The sequence below is a fragment of the Nicotiana sylvestris genome, chromosome 7, assembly GCF_000393655.2.
Source record: "Nicotiana sylvestris chromosome 7, ASM39365v2, whole genome shotgun sequence".
In the NCBI taxonomy this organism is placed as follows: Eukaryota; Viridiplantae; Streptophyta; class Magnoliopsida; order Solanales; family Solanaceae; genus Nicotiana; species Nicotiana sylvestris.
In genome coordinates, this window is record NC_091063.1 from 62,511,822 (window position 1) to 62,529,742 (window position 17,921).

Genomic DNA, 17,921 nt, shown 5'->3' on the forward strand with positions numbered 1-17,921 from the left:
TTATGAAAAATCATAGAAAATAATTGTATGACTCTTGTAAATTGGTGATGATGCAGGAATGATATTTTAAAAGCATATATAACTTTTATAAAAATATGAGGACAAAATTGGATATCAACATTATTCACATTTTTAAAAGCATTTTTTCGCTATTTCAGAAAGAAGTATAATATAATTTATGTTATTTGGTTCCACATATTTAAATTTTAACTTTAGAGAATGCATTATTTTAGTCAAATTTAACAATTTTTTATCAAATTATGCAATATTTAGGGAATTAATAACATGATTAGAGGTTGCCAAACCGGAAGCATCAAATCCAATTAGATATGTTATTATTTCTATTTTTGTTAGGCTCTCTCCACCTGCTTCCTAACGTATAACACGCACCAAATTCTTGATACTTTCCGCACTCGTGCGAAAAATTGAAACTCCACACCCTTTTATACGAAAAAGAAGAAAATCAATTTGGCGGTAACGTTTGGTGCGAAATACCAATAAAATTTGCAATTCACTCTGTTCTACAAAACCCACACGCTTCTAATCTAGAGCGTGTTATCCACCTCCAGAAATCAACTTAAATAAGAGCCACGCTTACGTGCTAACAGACCATGCTTACTAGACGTGACTTCCACATTCATTAGACGCGCGTGGGTATTAGTGATATATCACAACGCTTTCAAGTGAGAACCCTTCTTCTATATACCTCCGCCTCAGTTTCTTTTTCCTCGTCTTATAACAGCAAAACACCAAGAAATTTCAGCAACAATAGCAAAAAGCATAGACCAAAGGATATAGAGAGAGAAAAAGAAAAAAGAGAACTGAACCAAACGAAACCCTAACTCATGAAGCCAAAACGTGAGAAGCAAAGTCGATGATTTTCAACTTTTTTCCCGTTCGCTGTATGATTTTGATCAATCAATTGAAGGTCAGTCGCATTATTTTATCTAATTTACGGTTTTTCAGAGGTCCAATTGAACAAAAACAAGGACATTCGATCCTCATTGTTGCTTATTGAGTGTGATAATTACATAGGGATTTGATTTAATTCTGAAACGCGTAATTTTTATATATATTGGGGTAAGGACTGTAAAATTAACGTATATATATTGTCATGCGATTGTCGCGGACGGCGTCGGTTGCAAGGAGAAGCAAGGATAAGAAATTGGTAAATTCTAGGGCTAAGAAGAAACACAAAAGACTAGACGCTATTTGTGAAAAAGCATATAATCACAACCATAATGATGTCGTGGAGAATGCCGAAACGATCGAGTGGAATGTCGATGGTGCTGAGCTTGAGCTCCGTAGGAGCACTAGGGCTCGAAAAACTCCCGTTTTGCTCGATGCATCGCCTCCTCCCCCGAAGAAGCGAAGGAAGATTGATAGGGGGAGTGGGATGAGCAGTGGTAGCAGGGTGGAGAAAGGAGCTGCGGTGAAGCTGGAGTTGCCTTGTTCGACTTCCAAGGATTTGGAAGAAGGCTCTAGGGCTTGGCAATCGAGATTGAGATCTAGGACTAAGGGTGCGGGTAACAGAAAAAAGAATAATGTAAAGTCGTCGCCAGTGGGTAAAAGGAAGCTTTTTCAGGATCTTGACGGGTTGAAGGAAGAAATGGAGTTAGAGGTTGGAGAGTTAGATAAACAAGAAGCTCGTGAATGTGAAAAGTCAACTATAGTTAAGTCGAAGAGACCTGGAAGAGTAAAAGCTTCGAATATAATGGTTACTGAGCAGCAAGAAAATGATACAGGTGGTGGTATGGAGGATGGCAAAATGATAAACCTAGAGGAGCTGCTACAAGTGAGGGATGAAATAGATGACGACTTTTCAAAGGCTGGATTTATGGAGGGAGTTGAAGACGGCAATGTGCCATTGCCATTAGTTAGTGAAGATGAGGATCAGTTAGAAACTTGTGTAGTGCCAGAAGAATGCCACACAACTGACCAGGTGGGTACTCTGGAACATGATTTACAAGGTAAAAATGAAGTGAGTGTTGGAGTGAATGATCAAAAGGATGCTGGGGGAGGTGGTTTACTTGCTGATGCTGAAAAAGATGGCGGCACAAATAAGCAAGCTAAAGATGGAGTTAGCAGAGTTGATGATACAGAGGAAAATGCTGAAGGTGTTTCTGGTGATAACCCTCTGGAAGTGGAGAAGGTGGTCAAAACAGATTGTGCTTCTGATCTTATTTTGAGAAAGCGTCGAATTAGAGAGGGAAGACACTGTGGTTTGTGTGGAGGAGGTACTGATGGTAAACCTCCAAAAAGGCTCGTTTATGGGGCTGCCAGTGATGATGAAGCACATAGTGGGTCCTCCGCTTCTGATGAACCTAACTATGACATGTGGGATGGATTTGGTGACGAACCTGGCTGGCTTGGGCGTCTCCTGGGGCCCATAAATGATCGCTATGGTATAGCTGGGATTTGGGTTCATCAGCAATGTGCTGTATGGAGTCCAGAGGTATGATACATTTCCCTACTCAACTTTATTTCCCTTAATCTATGTCTTCAATTTAATACTTGATGAAATTTCAACTGCCTCATCCAACTGTCATACTAGAAACTTGGTCTTTTACATAGTGAGATTTGGGGTGAAAACAAAGAGCAAGCATTTTCAATTTTGTTTCAGTAAAAAGGAACGAGGAGCATGCTATTATTGGTTTAGCTATAGTGAATTTGGAAAAGATGAGTTGAAACAAGTGCAATAGATGCAACATGTCTTTGAAACAAGTTTGAAAGGAAGAAGAAGATTGTTTGAACTATAATAGTGGTCAGCATATTTCTCTCAATACAGAAGGGGAGTAACTCTCAGTTCCATGGTATAATTGAGACGGTTTTACTCTAGTTTCCATTAACCTTGTGTGGTTTGATTCTTTTCTTCATTCATTTTCTTTGATAAATATTTTCTCCATTTTCGTCCAAATAGATAGGAAAGAATATTGAAGATTCACATAGCCAAATTCAGCTAGCTTTGGACTAAGACGTAGTTGATTGATTGATTGATTTGACTTTTCTCCATTTATATTACTCATGTGGTGTGTTTATAAAAGTTATTAGGCCTCACTATTATCATCTGCAGGATGCATTATGATGGAAATACTAGTAGAAAGTAAGCAGCAGACTGAACTGTTTAATTTCAGTTTCTATTGTTTTGTATTGGTATATGGCCTTCATACTATCTGGATTCTTTCCTGATTGGGTCCTCAATTTCCAAGTCATGTTTTCATGGGCAATGCATAAATGCTACTTTTACTTTCGATCTCAGGTTTATTTTGCTGGTTTGGGATGCTTGAAAAATGTTAGGGCAGCGCTCTGTAGGGGAAGGGTTTTAAAATGCAGCCGCTGCGGAAGGCCTGGGGCAACAATTGGTTGCCGTGTTGATAGATGTCCAAAAACTTATCACCTGGTTAGTTTAAATTTCCTGAATCATGTCATACTTCAAAAGCTCAAGATAGACCACTATCTTGCATCTCCTGATGCCTATTGATTTTTTTACTTTTGGTCATTGCTTCTTTGCTGTATCTATATATCTTGATTACCTCACTTCTTGTCAGTGTAATATTAATTTTCGACTAAGCATGCATTAAATTTTGCAGCCTTGTGCACGGGCCAATGGCTGCATCTTTGACCATCGCAAATTTCTCATAGCCTGCACAGATCACCGCCATCTCTTCCAACCATATGGAAGTCACTATTTGCAGCGTATAAAGAAATTGAAAGCTAGAAAAATGAAGTTTGAGCTGAGAAAGTTGTCAAATGATGCCTTGCGCAAGGATGTTGAAGCAGAGGAAAAGTGGTTGGAGAACTGTGGAGAGGATGAAGAGTTTTTGAAACGTGAAAGCAAGAGACTTCATCGAGATCTATTGAGAATTGCGCCTGTATATATTGGGGGCTCAAACTCTGATGCTGGTATACAGTTTCAGGGTTGGGACTCTGTTGCCGGGCTCCAAGATGTCACCCAATGTATGAAAGAGGTTGTTATTTTACCTCTTTTGTATCCTGAGCTCTTTAGTTCTCTAGGGCTTACACCTCCTAGAGGAGTTCTTTTGCATGGATATCCTGGGACAGGGAAAACTTTGGTAGTACGGGCACTGATTGGTTCATGTGCTCGTGGTGATAAACGAATAGCATATTTTGCCCGTAAAGGAGCAGATTGTTTGGGGAAGTATGTTGGTGACGCTGAGCGTCAGCTAAGACTTCTATTTCAGGTAGCTGAGAAATCTCAACCATCTGTCATTTTCTTCGATGAAATAGATGGTTTGGCACCTTGCCGTGGTAGGCAGCAAGACCAGACCCATAATTCAGTTGTCTCCACTTTGCTTGCTCTAATGGATGGTTTAAAATCTCGAGGTTCAGTTGTTGTAATAGGAGCCACAAATCGTCCTGATTCTGTTGATCCAGCATTAAGGCGTCCGGGTAGGTTCGACCGCGAGATTTACTTTCCACTTCCATCTGTTAAGGACAGAGAAGCTATTCTCTCCTTGCATACAAAGAAATGGCCTAAACCTGTCTCTGGACCAGTACTCAAGTGGATAGCTAGCAAGACAGTGGGCTTTGCTGGTGCTGATTTGCAGGCTCTGTGTACTCAGGCAGCCATAATTGCTTTAAAAAGGAGCTTTCCCTTGCATGAGCGACTCTCTGCAGCGGTGAAAGTTCCCAATGCTACATCTCCCCCTCTTCCCAATTTTAAGGTGGAGGAGAGGGATTGGGTAGAGGCTCTTACATGTGCACCACCTCCATGTTCACGTAGAGAAGCTGGAATGGCTGCTAATGATGTGGTTTCAGCGCCTCTACACACCTTTCTTGTTCCATGTTTGCTAAAACCACTTAGTAGATTGCTTGTATCCCTTTATCTAGACGAACGCCTCTGGTTGCCGCCCCTATTCTCTAAAGCTTCTGAGTTGGTAAAAGACGTTATTCTTTCTCAATTGGTTAAGAAGAAATTACCATGCAATAATTGGCAGTCCTACGTTAATGATTTGCTTCAAGAACCAGATGTTATCAGTCAGATTGAGGATCACTTTATACGTGCCAACATTCTGGTTGGAGATGTTAGTGTTGGTGGTTTTGATGCTAGTGATGATGATATTGTTCACAGTCTCACTGATTCTGAACTATCAAAGTTGCAGTGTGCAGGGGCTCAGCCTAAATTGTTGAAGAATATCTTTCATATGCCTGGAAAGAAATCGGGATTTAGAATACTAATTTCTGGAAATCCAAGATCTGGCCAGAGGCATCTTGCTTCCTCTCTTCTTCATTGTTTTGTTGGTAATGTTGATGTCCAGAAGGTGGATTTGGCCACCTTTTCTCAAGAAGGACATGGAGATGTCATTCAGGGGTTGACACGGATACTCAGTATGTTCCTTCTCTGTTTTTATTTATCTCACTCCTAATGGCTGGAAGTGCTTACTGGAAGTACAAACATCTACTGGACTTGCCTTTATGAGTTCGAGATACCTTATTTCCATGATGTGATATCAGTTCTCAAAGCATTTTTATACCCAGAAGTTCAGTTCCATTCCAAAGAGAGATACCTTATTAATGGGCTTCCATCTTGTGAAAGTTTTCCTTTAATTATCTTCTGAACTTGTTACCACCACTAGGTTTGCAACATTGGTGCTAACTTCCTTGTTACATGACTCTACAAAATTCATTCTGAAAACAGCTATTATCAAGGTTAATTGTGCTTGCAATCAGAAACACGTGAAAGTTATTTAAAATTCGAGTCGCGCATATAACTGTTCATAGCCCTGAGGGATGTTGGTAATATGGCTCCTTTTTTGGCTGTTTTCTGTGTTTTGGTTCTGTATCAACATTGTCACATGGTTGTGTTTTGTAGCAATGAGTGCCAATATGTGTGTGTGTGTGTGTGTAAATCCATCCATCAATTGATTTTTCTTGTTTGGTTTTTTTGAGGGTGCTAAATGATCAGTTGTGCATGAATGACCCCTGAAAACATTGCTGGTATGCTATTTGTTTTAAGTTTATGCTTTTGATTTTTCTCATCTTGCTGAAGGAAGTAGTAAATTTGTATCTCTTGTGCAGTGAGATGTGCTAGTTTGGGGAAGTGCATGATATTTATGCCAAGAATTGATTTGTGGGCCGTGGAGACATCTGATCAAGTCTATCAGGAGGATAGTTGTTCTTCAGTAAAGCCTGAATCAGTAGGCAAGGAAGCTCATTTGCATAATAATGGTGACGATGAAAGGAACTTTAACCATAGTGCTGAACAGGCTGGGGATGCTCTCAAAAGAGCCTCATATCTGTGGAGCTCCTTCGTTGAGCAAGTGGAAACGATATGCGTGTCCACATCTGTGATGCTTCTGGTATGTACCTTGTCTCCTTAAATTTGCCTTGAGATTTTATATATCTTTCCAAATATTATGTGAAAGGAGTACACCTTGATATTTTTTCATATTGTATTAGCAAGTTTGCATGCGAAAACAAAAACTGCTTCTGGCATACAATGTGATTCTCTTTAGTGCTTTTAAAGGCTATCCTAGATTGCACAAATGCTTTACAACTTTTAATCATTAAAGAACTTACTCTTTTGCACCCACCGCCTTCTGTTTCCTGTTTCCCTTAAACAGGCTACATCCGATGTACAGTTGGAAGCACTCCCTGTTAGAGTGAGGCAGTTCTTTAAAAGTCAGATGTTGAACTGCAGTATCCCAATTCCCTTGGAGGATTCAGTTTCTAGATATACTGAGCAGCTTGATAGAAATTTTAATCAAGAATGTCTGATTGATTCCTCAGCAGCAAAGTTGTCAAAAGATTTAGCTCAGCACTTCATTCAGCTGATTCATCGTAAAAACCATGTCCACTTGCACACCTGCAATAATGAAGCTAGTGACAAATCTGAGGGCAATGTTGCCGTAGAATGTCAGAGGTCAGATCTTAGACCAACCATTGAGCATGTGCATAAACAATGTCCAATTCCTACTACTGCAATAGTTAACAGTAGAAATGTAAAAGCGAAATCAAGCTTGATGTTAGCAATTACCACATTTGGCTATCAAATTCTGCTATATCCTCATTTTGCTGAACTTTGTTGGTTTACATCCAAGTTAAGAGAAGGTCCTTGTGCTGACATAAATGGACCTTGGAAGGGTTGGCCATTCAATTCTTGTGTTATTCGACCTATTAACTCAATGAGAAAGGTTATCCTTTCTTCCAACAATACTAAAGGCAAAGAGAAATATTGTATGGTGCGAGGCCTGATAGCTATTGGATTGTTGGCATACAGAGGCAAATACTCATCCGTTAGAGAAGTTTTTTCAGAGGTTCGAAAAGTTCTCGAGCTTCTGGTTGAACAGATCAATGATAAAGTTCAGAATGGGAGGGATAGGTATCAATTTGGTCGTCTTTTATCGCAAGTGGCTTATCTTGATGACATGGTTAGTAGCTGGGTTTATACATTGCAGAGGTAAGTTTGGCTCTACTTGTAGTTCGTGTAAAGTTTCTTTTGGCTTCTTATTTCCAGCCTTACATCTAATGCAAATGGCTTTACTTTCAGTTTAGAGGGAGGCTCTCAACTCGCAGTGGCAAACCCAAAGATTGGTTGTGCTGGACTTCCGGAAAGCGCTAATGCTCCTGAGGATACACCTCAAAGGGAGGGAGATCGTGAGCTAGAAGCATCCCTTGACAAACCGGAGACACTGGAAACATATCGGCCAGAACTAACTGCTGAAAATTGTAGTCGTGTTAATCCAGAAGCACATTCTAATGGGCTCATGGAGTTAAATATTGATGATGTGCAAGAGGATGGTAGTAATTCTTCCAAGGACAGGTGTGGCATTGAGCTTTCCAATTATAGTATGAGTTCCAACACAAATGGAAGATTGCCCACTCCAAACAATGTTCAAATTGGAGATAGCAACCAAAAGTCGGTTGGCAATAGCATAGGTCTTGAATGTTCATCAAATAGATCTTCCAATCTTTCAACTGACTCTAGTGTAGTGTGTTTATTTCGGTGCTGTTCTCAGTGCCTGCTGAACCTTCAGTGCACCTTGAGAAAAATGCTTTCCCACGAGTTGGGACTAAAAAAGGTTGAGTGTATGGTAGAGGATGCTTATGACTTTCTGGCCTCATTAGCTGCACATCTTCATTCGGCTTTGAGGATTTGGTTGCTGGCTAACACTTCAACTTCGCTTGATGAGAAGCGAGTACAAGAAAGGCACAGTGAATACTTTGAATGCAAGGAAACTAACATGTGTGGATGTCGAAACTTAGGGGACAATTTAATCGAGCTAAGAGATTGTGATTGTCATTTGAAAGGCAATGGCATAACTGAGAAATGCAAATCTTCTCAGAATTTGCCTCAGGAGCTTGATACTGAGTTTATCCTTAGAGATGGTGTACTGACCAACTTAGACAAGAAGGGTGTTTCTACTCATTGTAAATTTGAGACGTTATGCCTTTGTTCTCTTGTAGAGTGGATAGTAATGAGAAAGGAACCTTTTGATTGACTGGCATATTCCGAATTTTTTTGTATGACTGCAGAGTAAGAGTGGAACTACGAGATGTAAAAATCAAAATTTTGGTTTTCTATTTCATTTTGATTTGATTTTCTTATCAGCTTCAGTGATCAGTAGATCGACTTCTTTTGTCAATTTTCCGTATCCTTCAACTGCTGCTGCTTTTGAGGTCCTGTACAATGTATGATGTTATCCAAAAAACGCAATTTCATTGTTCACTAATATTTAAATTCCAAAGATTATGAATTGATTGTTGTCGAGCTTGGAAAGAATTAATTTAGAAGAACGAATCTTATTTCAGATTCTGTCTTTATAAAAGTTTATCAAAATACTGTTTGTATGTTATTTTAAGACCAGGTTGGAACATAGAAAGCTGTAATTCTTCTATCTCAATTTATATCGCATATTTATTTTGAAACACTGACACTTTTCATTATTAATATTAATGTTATATAATACAGTTTTTAGAACTCCTATTAAAATTTTAACTCTTACCAACCTAATATTTCAATCGTTTAGTTTAGTATTTCTTTAACACCGCGCCGTAATACTCTTGTTGTTGGATGTAAAACATCCAAAAAAGGAAAGTAGGATTGCTCTGGCTGGAACCAGTAGTTGATAAAGCGGCAACCACGTGACTTGCAAGTGTTACGCCCCACATACGCCTCTGCCCCCTGCCTTTAGGCGGCAAAATGGCAGTTTCAGAGCCAATTAAACAAGGGAGACCTGTCAACTCATGTTCCAAAAGCAGTTATTGAAACGGGTCCTTCTCAAGAACCACTTTGGTCCCAAAAGCACATGACACAACCGAGCCTGGGTCAAATTGTTGCAGCCAATTTCGCCCACTGGTTCATCCAAACGCTCATTTGATGGTTCAAGCAAGAGGGGTCCAGTTAGAAGCACCGGTTTTCCATATAGACAGGATAAATAATTCCATGACCTCTCTAGTTCTGTGCATGCCCTCATTGCGATAGCACTAAAACTCTTCAATGCCATCGTGACATGGTTAATTTCTCTGCTCTGTCACCCAGAGGGAAAGCTTCTTACCTTTTGTTTCCAGACTCCGTTTTAAGTTTTTTTTATATAATCACAATATAAAAATCTGGACCGCCAGTTCTTGAACAGAAAATGGTCCATTGGCAATTTATACAAGTATGCACAAGTTGTTCCTTTCCAAAAATTACAAAACTTTAATTATCCCCTCTTGGAAAAGAGGAAAAAAATAGTTTTGCCCCCAAACTTCCTAAAGATTAAAACATGGTTTCCCATTGCTTACACAAAAAAATAAGCTGTTCATGAGCAGACCCTGTATATTTGGACATATAAGAGGGTCAACAGTCTGTCAGGGCCCCAAATATCCTCAATCCTCTTCATCAAGTGTAGTAAAATCCTCTATCGCATCAGGTCCAGCATTTTGCTTACTCATGGAGCGGACTTCATCAATTTCTATAAGTAAGAAAGGGTCACATAACACCCTTTGAGCCTGGAGAACTTTAGGACAACCTGAAAGAAAGTTAACTTTCATTTAGTAACTGAATGAACAGAACCTGTGTTGGATAGAAAAAGAACAAATACCTGCAACGGGACATTGGCCACGTGAGGTTTTGGACTTAATAAACTGCAGAATAGCCTTCTTCTCATATATATGCTTGCAGTCCATGCTGCAAGTAGAGCAAAATATGTAAACCAAATATCAAAATTAACATGTAGCAATTGAAATTTGTAAGACAAATATCAATCAGCCCATTACTGCTATAACACGCCTGCATACAAGAATACTTGGTAAAAAGTATAAAACTCAGTATGCAAATAAAAATGAGATTGTGTATGGAATCTCTAATGTGGGAAGAAGAAGAGAAAATATAAGGAAGCATTCCAGCACCCTAATAACTAGAAAAAAGAGACATATTTCCAGTGCGCATTACAACTTAATAACAGAAAGAGACTACAATAAAGCCGATCCTTGGCTCACAGTTATATAAGAGTTAGTTATTATATAGTGGTAAAAAGCCATGTATGAGACAGAAACACCGAACTAGCAAGAGGTTCTACAGCATCTAAATCGAGAACACGTAAGGCAATGAAGCCTTAGCATAGTCGCAAAGGTGGGAAAGTAGATTATATAAAATATGAATGTAAATGCAAAGTACTTTCTTCAGTAACTATCTACTAATGCTAATGTCTAAAGTACTCTCTGCATTGTAAACCTAGATATATGAAGTAAAAGAAGGATATTCACTATACCTACGAACTGGATCTACAAGTTCAGTAACAGGCTTTCCACTTAGCGGGCAAGTCACATTCAGAAGGTTGCACTGCATACTGGTCATTACTATGTCCTCCTGCTCTTCACCTGGCATTGGCTGTCCCGCATGATGAACATGCTGCAGAAGAAAGAAAGAGCTCAATTACCCTTAAGTTGTTACTCAACAGTGGCCCCTAACAAAAAGGAGGGGTTAAAAGATTTAGAATACAAATTAATCAAACTATAACTGGAGACTCCAAATGGATATAGTCGTCTGGTGCACATGGTTAAATGGAAAAGAAAGATGCTGATTTCAGAGGAAAAAGCCTCCCCTCTTGCTGGGACCATACTCCCTCTTCTTTTTCCTTTTCTCTTTCATCTTCTTAGCCGCTCTTTTTTCTTTTTCCCTTTTTCTTTGGCTTTGGCACGGGAGGGTTATTTGTTCATGTGTGGCCTCTTGTTCACAGAAAACTATCACAGTAGCATTTATATAATACCTCTGCTGCTCTGTATAAGCTAGGAAACTGACAACAAGCAAAGGAAACTGCTATGACCAGTCCACCATGTACTACAAGGACCCTTTGAACATGCTAAAACATTGGCGCTCACAGGAAATGGATCTTTTATTTGGGGGTGCATTGGTGTAGCTTTTCAGTAGACTGCTAATTTAGCCAGTGAAATCACAACTCTTGTTTTTGGCAACATCACACAGTGAGAATCCTCCGGAGCCCAGATTGGTGCTTTCCTTGTCAGTTGGAGAAAGGTCTTTAATCCAATCCTGACAATTATTCCCATGTACTTATACTGGAGATCAATATACCATTAGAACTTAGTCTGGAATGGGACACCAGTACAAAGCTTAGCTATTTTCCAAGATTCATGTAAACTTTGGACCAAGGAGATCTGGTACTAAGAGCTTAGAGCTAGACATGACTTGCATAACCCACTCATATTTTCTTCTCCCGTAAAGGAGTTGACCTTGACGTGCTGAAGAAGATTAAAGTTGAAGAATGAAAAAAATCATGAAGTTAACTTGTTCAGTGTGATCATTCACGTGCAGAATTCTTAATGCAACTAAGAAAAATCATCTAAAATTTTTCTGGACCTCGAAAACAAAAAGAAGCATTTTTGGAATCAAAGTCATTACATCAGATTCAATCAGAAAATACTCGAATCTCTTATTAATCCCTAAACATCCATTTTAGATTTTGGTATGGTAATAAAAATTAAAGTTCACAACACAAAATTCTGTCTCTCAATAAGTTTGATCGAGCACTAAAGTGATGAGACAAATTCAACTATCTGATAAATTCTCAAGAAGCTTTGTATTTCAAAACAATTTCTAAAGAGAAGGAAACGCTACTGCGAAGTAACTTGAGAAGGAAACAATCTTAAAGACTTTCCTAAGATAGAGGAGAAGCATAAGGTCAATAAGGGCTGCAATAACAATGTCCCTTTAAATTGTTATGTAGAAAACAAGCTTCTTACTAAGCTGAAGACGACTTACAATACAAATAAGTTTTAGTTGTTTAAAGGGACCTCCCTCAGCTCATTTGGGACTGAGGTATAGCAGTTGTTGTTTGTTTAAGAGAACTTCTGCTGCTTCACCTTCACATGATAAACTTTTAAGTATCAAATATCTGGAATTTGGTCATAGAAACAAATAGAAAGTTTCTTTTCAGAAGATATTTGCTAGATGTACTGTGGTATTGTTGAGTTGTCCCATATTGATGGGATTTGAGGTCTTTGGTCTCCTTATATGGTCTTGGACAATCCTCACCTCACAAGCTAGCTTTTGAGGTTGAGTTAGGCTCAAGGTCCATTTATCATAGTATCAGAGTCAGGCCCATCCCCATTATTGTTATAGATGTTGGGCCCCCATTTAAGTTGTCCACACTCCAATTTGCAGGCCTAAGCGTGAGGGGGTGTTGAGTTGTCCCACATCGGTGGGATTTGAGGTCTTTGATCTCTTTATATGGTCTTGGGCAATCCTCACCTCACAAGCTAGCTTTTGAGGTTGAGTTAGGCTCAAGTTCCATTTATCATTTAGTTAGAGCCTGATGCACATTTCATGGGACTTAGAGGTTCTTTTGTCCACTATGTGGTTCAAAGTTGTAGGCCTCATAGAACAGGAGACCTCTATGTGCTCTTAATTTATTTTGGCTATCCTGAGACATCGACACCAGGTCCTCTTCTCTGTGCTCTTGTTCCATATTGGTAGGTAGGGGTGGCAAAATGGTTAAAAAAAAAGAGTTAACCATCCATATTATCCACTAAAAAATGGGTTGGATAATGAACTTTTTAAAAATGGGTCAAATATGGATAAGAACCATATTATCCATTTAGAAAATGGATAACCAATGAGTAACCCATGGATAATCAATGGGTCTAACTTTTACATTTGTAAAGCCTCAAATTGGGGGTTCCTCAAGTTAGGGAGACTAAGAATTCTCCCAAAAGTGATTATATGCAAGAATTCATGGATAATATGGTTACCCATATTATCCGCCGATTAACCCGTTTTTTATCCGTATTAAATATAAGTAGGGTCAGATAATTGATCTGTTTTTTCATTACCCATTTTCGACCCGAACCATACCCGACCCGACCCGCCCGTTTGCCACTCCTATTGGTGGGTTTCTTGTAAACAAGAAAGCAGAAAGTTGTACAACTAGCAAGAAAAACATACCCAGACGGCTTCCCGGAATTGTCTCAACAAAGGCTGGCTCTGAGCGCTAGACGATGATCTAGCCTTTGATTTTGCAATTTCTTCATCAAACTTCTTCTTAAAATTTGTTGGCTGCAGACAAATGAAATCTTAATGGTCCAAGCTGAGAAACAAAAGATCAACATATATATTTTGGACGAAAAGTCACCTCTGGCCCAGGCTCTAATTCATCACCTATAGACTGAATTGCCTCGGAAAGATGCATGCACTCATCAGACGCCTCCAACAACTGAATAACACCAGCTTCGAGATCCTTTACCTGCAACAGTATAAGACAACCTCATCTACAATCCATCAAGAAAGAAATTGTAAGGTTTCCTAATGAGCAATATTTAAAGTCAGTTTTTTATTTATTAACATCAACATTGACATTAAACCACAGCATCTGCTAGTTGTCTGTATTAAGAACATATAATTCACCAAAACATTCTGAGAAAACTAGCATTGTGGCTCTGTCATCAAACATCACATTCTGATAGGTGGAATCGAGTACTACAATGAATTTTTCCTCAGTTAGTATATCCATAACCTTCAAATTAACTTAGTTCAACCAGTATTTTCTTCAATTTCTAACGAAATTTTCAGTTTGTATTGCATATTACACCGGCACCAAAAGAAACACAATGGACTGTGTATATTAATGATTATTGTCAGAAACTAAACACAAGTGTGACTTATATAAATGATTGGTAATACTAACTGCTTGTTTAAACTTTTTATTTTTTGGGTAACCATATAAAATTACCATTAACACCAAAAACAATTACACTTATAAGGCAACCTTAATCTGACCACAGATCAAGACCCCCAACTCCACAATATCTAATTACACAGTAGACGTTGGATAAAACTCCTACACCTATAAGCTTTCTTTGACATCCTCATATGATCTACTCTCTCTGTAATTTCCCTCTTAATTTGTGTTACTATCTCTAATCTATGTACATTTTTGCCTTGAAAATTTTTAAAACTCCGAGCTCTCCTAGTGTGGTATATCACTGCTCCATTGACTGCTGCTATCACCTCTTTTTTAAACTGCTTCCAATGCTTTCTTTTAATCATTTCCAGCATCAACTTGAAATCCCCTTCCTGTACTGATTGTCCTATCCACTGGTTGATCTCTTGTCTAACTGCTTTGATCCAGCCACAGTCAACAAACAGATGCTCCTTTGTTTCCAGCTGCTCTGCTTCGCACAAGCTGCAGTTTATGTTTTCCACAGGGATTTGCATCCCTATTAGCCTTTCTTTGGTAAGTAGTCTCCCTTGAATTGTCAACCACATGACAAATCTATGTCGAGGTAGAGCCACAGCAGTCAATACCAAGTCTGTTGTCTCTAATCGTGGTTGCTGATTTATCATAGCAAGATAAGTGTTAGTTATAGAGTAGCTACCTCATGAAGTTAGGCTGTATCTGTCTTGTGAATACCATTCTTGCATCTCTCCTTTTAGGGAGTTTAACTTCCTCTAATACCAACTACTATCTATAGGAGGAATATGTGTCCAAATATTACGATCAACTTTCATATATACACCATGAACCCATCGCACCCAAAGGGACTCTTTGTTCATTACCAATTGCCACAATAACTTTCCTACTGATGCTATGTTCCATATTTTACAGCCTTTCACATTCAGACCTCCTAGTTTCTTTGGGCAACAAACTTTCTCCCATGCAACCAATGCTACTTTCTTCTGACCCTCAGTCTTCCCCCACAATGTGAAGCTGTGAACAAATAACTAGACATAAGGAAGGGGAATCCACAAGAATGTCAAGATACAAGATGCAAGAGCCCACAATTAGTTAACATTTCATGCAACAAATATTTGAAGTAAGCCTTTCACCCAGTTCAACTTTCCATCTTTGGCTTTCAATAATAACATAAATAGTTTTAAGAACAAATTTATCTCAGCCTATTTGGTCTTTTCCAGCAAAACTTAAATGGTTTGCTAGAATTTTACCCCCTCCCAAAAGATTGTGAGATTTGCAGTACGAGTGTTAACACATGTGAGTTCCAACATGGATTTCTTAGCTTCTTTTAAATAAACTTTTACAATAAACTACACAGAGAACACTTCCATACTTAAAAATGTTTGAAATTGTGTAGTCAAAGAAAAGTTGTTTTAACACTCCAAATGGTAATATTACACATTTCTATACACAGAAATGCTAGTCTAAGTATTAATTTTTTATGACGGTGGTGTTCGGACCAGCTTGCATCTCGACTACTCCACTGGTAGCAACTACCTCCCACCAACACGAGCGTAGAGTAACTCTGGCTTAGGCAAATAGGAAGAAATCACCAAGTGATTTTTGCTTATGCTGGGATTTGAACCAAAGACCTCATGGTTCTTCTTCCACTATATTGAAGACTAGGCCACATGCTTAGGTGCGCTTGCCTAGTAGTATTATTTTCAAAGCTTTTTGTGAGCCTAAGTTTGTTCATTTGACCAACACATCAAGTCACTGGAACGGACTGACTAAGATAAAGTACAAATTACCGGACCTACTACAAGATAGCTGATTATTAGCATTCAGACTAACCAAGGTAAAAGGTAAAATATTAAGGTGAAAGTCAAATTCAATAACACTACGTCTTCCTAAAGGTATTCACTTATTACAACGCGAATGATGGAGAACATTTGAGAATTAAAAGTAAATGATGAACATATAACTAGGGTTTATCATGAAGTACCATCTCGGTTCTCTCATCTCTCTCCAAATCCACCGCGATATCCTTCATCATGGTCACAGCCTTCCTAATTTCCTGTAATACAAAACGAAATCAGTCATATTAACAACTAAAAGAAAAAAAAATTAGAGGTAATTTCAAAAGTTGCGCGCGCAAGGTATGATACACGGATGAGGGATTGATTGTCGGAGTATATCGCCGATGTATGAGATCTAATTCTTCCGGCAGCTACGCCACTGCCAGCGCCGGACGTCGACGCCATTCTGAGTCTTTTACGAAGTTGTTTCGACTGAGAGACTGGCTTTTATTTGTTCCTTTTCTGATTTGGAGGGAAAGAGCGAGCTTTTTTGATAGTAGGAGCGCGAGGACAGAAGCCATTTTTTTTGAAAATACACATTTAGGCATAAATTTTGTATCTACTACAAAGAGGTCCAGAAAGTTCCATTTATGATGCGCCCCCCCCCCCCTCCCCTCCCCCCAAAAAAAAAAAATTTCAATCATTTTAATGTAACGGGTATTATTTTGTTCACTTTTTACCTTTGGTAAAGAGATAGTCTTTGATGTTATTGACCCGATTCGAGGGGCGATTCATTTTTGGCTATATAAATATTTTCACAAATAAACTGTCCAACATCATATACAAAACATATTGAATTCTTTTTTAGGACTAGCATTATTTTGACACATATTTTAAACTTCTACTATCAATCTACCATGTTATTATAATTAACAATGCGATAAATATGATGGCTGCAACTTGCTTGGTCCATCTTCTCAGCAAAAAAAAAAAAAAACAAGAATATTACTTTCAAGATGTCCATTAGCCACTTGTTGGTATTAAACATTTATCGCCTATCAAAGGAAAAGAAAGAAACAAAAATAGGATTGATGTAAATTTGATTAACAAAGATGATAGTACAATTGAGAGTATGAAATTCGATCTCATTTGATTTCCCAAAATTCTTATTCATTTTACCAAGCTGAACGACAGTTATTGGACCCTTCTTCTAAACCTATCAAAGCATAAAGCTCATTAAATTGCAGATTATTAGCCTCATGAGCATGTACCCATGTAGTACTATAGCTGATCACATCTTGAAAGCTAGAGCTCCCTCTTTCCTCGCAACAACTAGATAGTGAAACATCACATGAAGGAAAATTTATTGCACTCTCTCCATTTAGTGCAATTAACATTTGGTTTACTTTTTGCAACTCCCCTCGTAGACGTTCAGTTTCTTTTTCCAATTGTAACTTCTCAGATAATGCAGTTTCAAGCTTGAGCTGAAGGGCATTATAGTCAATCTCCAGATTCTGATTCTTCCACCTAGCTCTCCTGTTTTGGTACCAAATGGAAATTTGTCGTGGAGGAATCCCTAATTCTCTTGCCAATTGGAGTTTTTTCTCCGGCTCGAGCTTCTTAGTTGAGTCGAAACTTGATTCCAAAAGCTTAATTTGCTCTTGGTTTAGCCTCTTTTTGTTGTGATTTGGTAAGGACTGGTATTTTTGCAAATTTTGAGAATTCATGTTAGAGAATGATGTAGCTTAGGAAGAGTTTGGGATTTGGAATCAAATGATAGAGTAATGATTTTCTGTTGTTCAATACACATTTATATAGGTGTAGAGGTGACAAATGAATAAATCGGGTCAAACATGAGCAAGTTATAATGGAACAAATTAACAAACAAGTCATATGACCAACCCGTCCATATTATAGTTTGCTTGAGTTGTCAAACAATATGTCATAATCCAATTAGTCCAACTCATATTTGATCTCCCTTCCTTTTTTA

General features: G+C 38.5%; 3 protein-coding genes across 3 annotated transcripts; 1 reads left to right on the forward strand and 2 right to left on the reverse strand.

Moving 5' to 3' along the window:
• Window positions 1-703: 703 nt before the first annotated feature.
• Window positions 704-8,566, forward strand: LOC104238708 (uncharacterized). Its single transcript, XM_009793158.2, has 6 exons — window positions 704-2,455; window positions 3,260-3,400; window positions 3,591-5,349; window positions 6,040-6,320; window positions 6,585-7,420; window positions 7,511-8,566. Exons 1-6 carry the CDS (start codon window positions 1,115-1,117, stop codon window positions 8,460-8,462), a joined length of 5,310 nt encoding a protein of 1,769 aa, XP_009791460.1. The 5' UTR covers window positions 704-1,114; the 3' UTR covers window positions 8,463-8,566.
• A 967-nt stretch (window positions 8,567-9,533) lies between these two features.
• Window positions 9,534-16,481, reverse strand: LOC104238707 (E3 SUMO-protein ligase MMS21). Its single transcript, XM_009793157.2, has 7 exons — window positions 16,301-16,481; window positions 16,138-16,209; window positions 13,593-13,703; window positions 13,406-13,516; window positions 10,716-10,855; window positions 10,047-10,132; window positions 9,534-9,974 (listed from the first exon to the last, which is right to left on the reverse strand). The coding sequence occupies exons 1-7, from the start codon at window positions 16,394-16,396 to the stop codon at window positions 9,832-9,834; spliced, it is 759 nt and encodes a 252-aa protein (XP_009791459.1). The 5' UTR covers window positions 16,397-16,481; the 3' UTR covers window positions 9,534-9,831.
• Window positions 16,482-17,106: 625 nt separating this feature from the next.
• LOC104238706 (homeobox-leucine zipper protein ATHB-52-like) lies at window positions 17,107-17,658 on the reverse strand. Its single transcript, XM_009793156.2, has one exon. The coding sequence runs from the start codon at window positions 17,656-17,658 to the stop codon at window positions 17,107-17,109; it is 552 nt and encodes a 183-aa protein (XP_009791458.1).
• Between the last annotated feature and the right edge of the window lie 263 nt (window positions 17,659-17,921).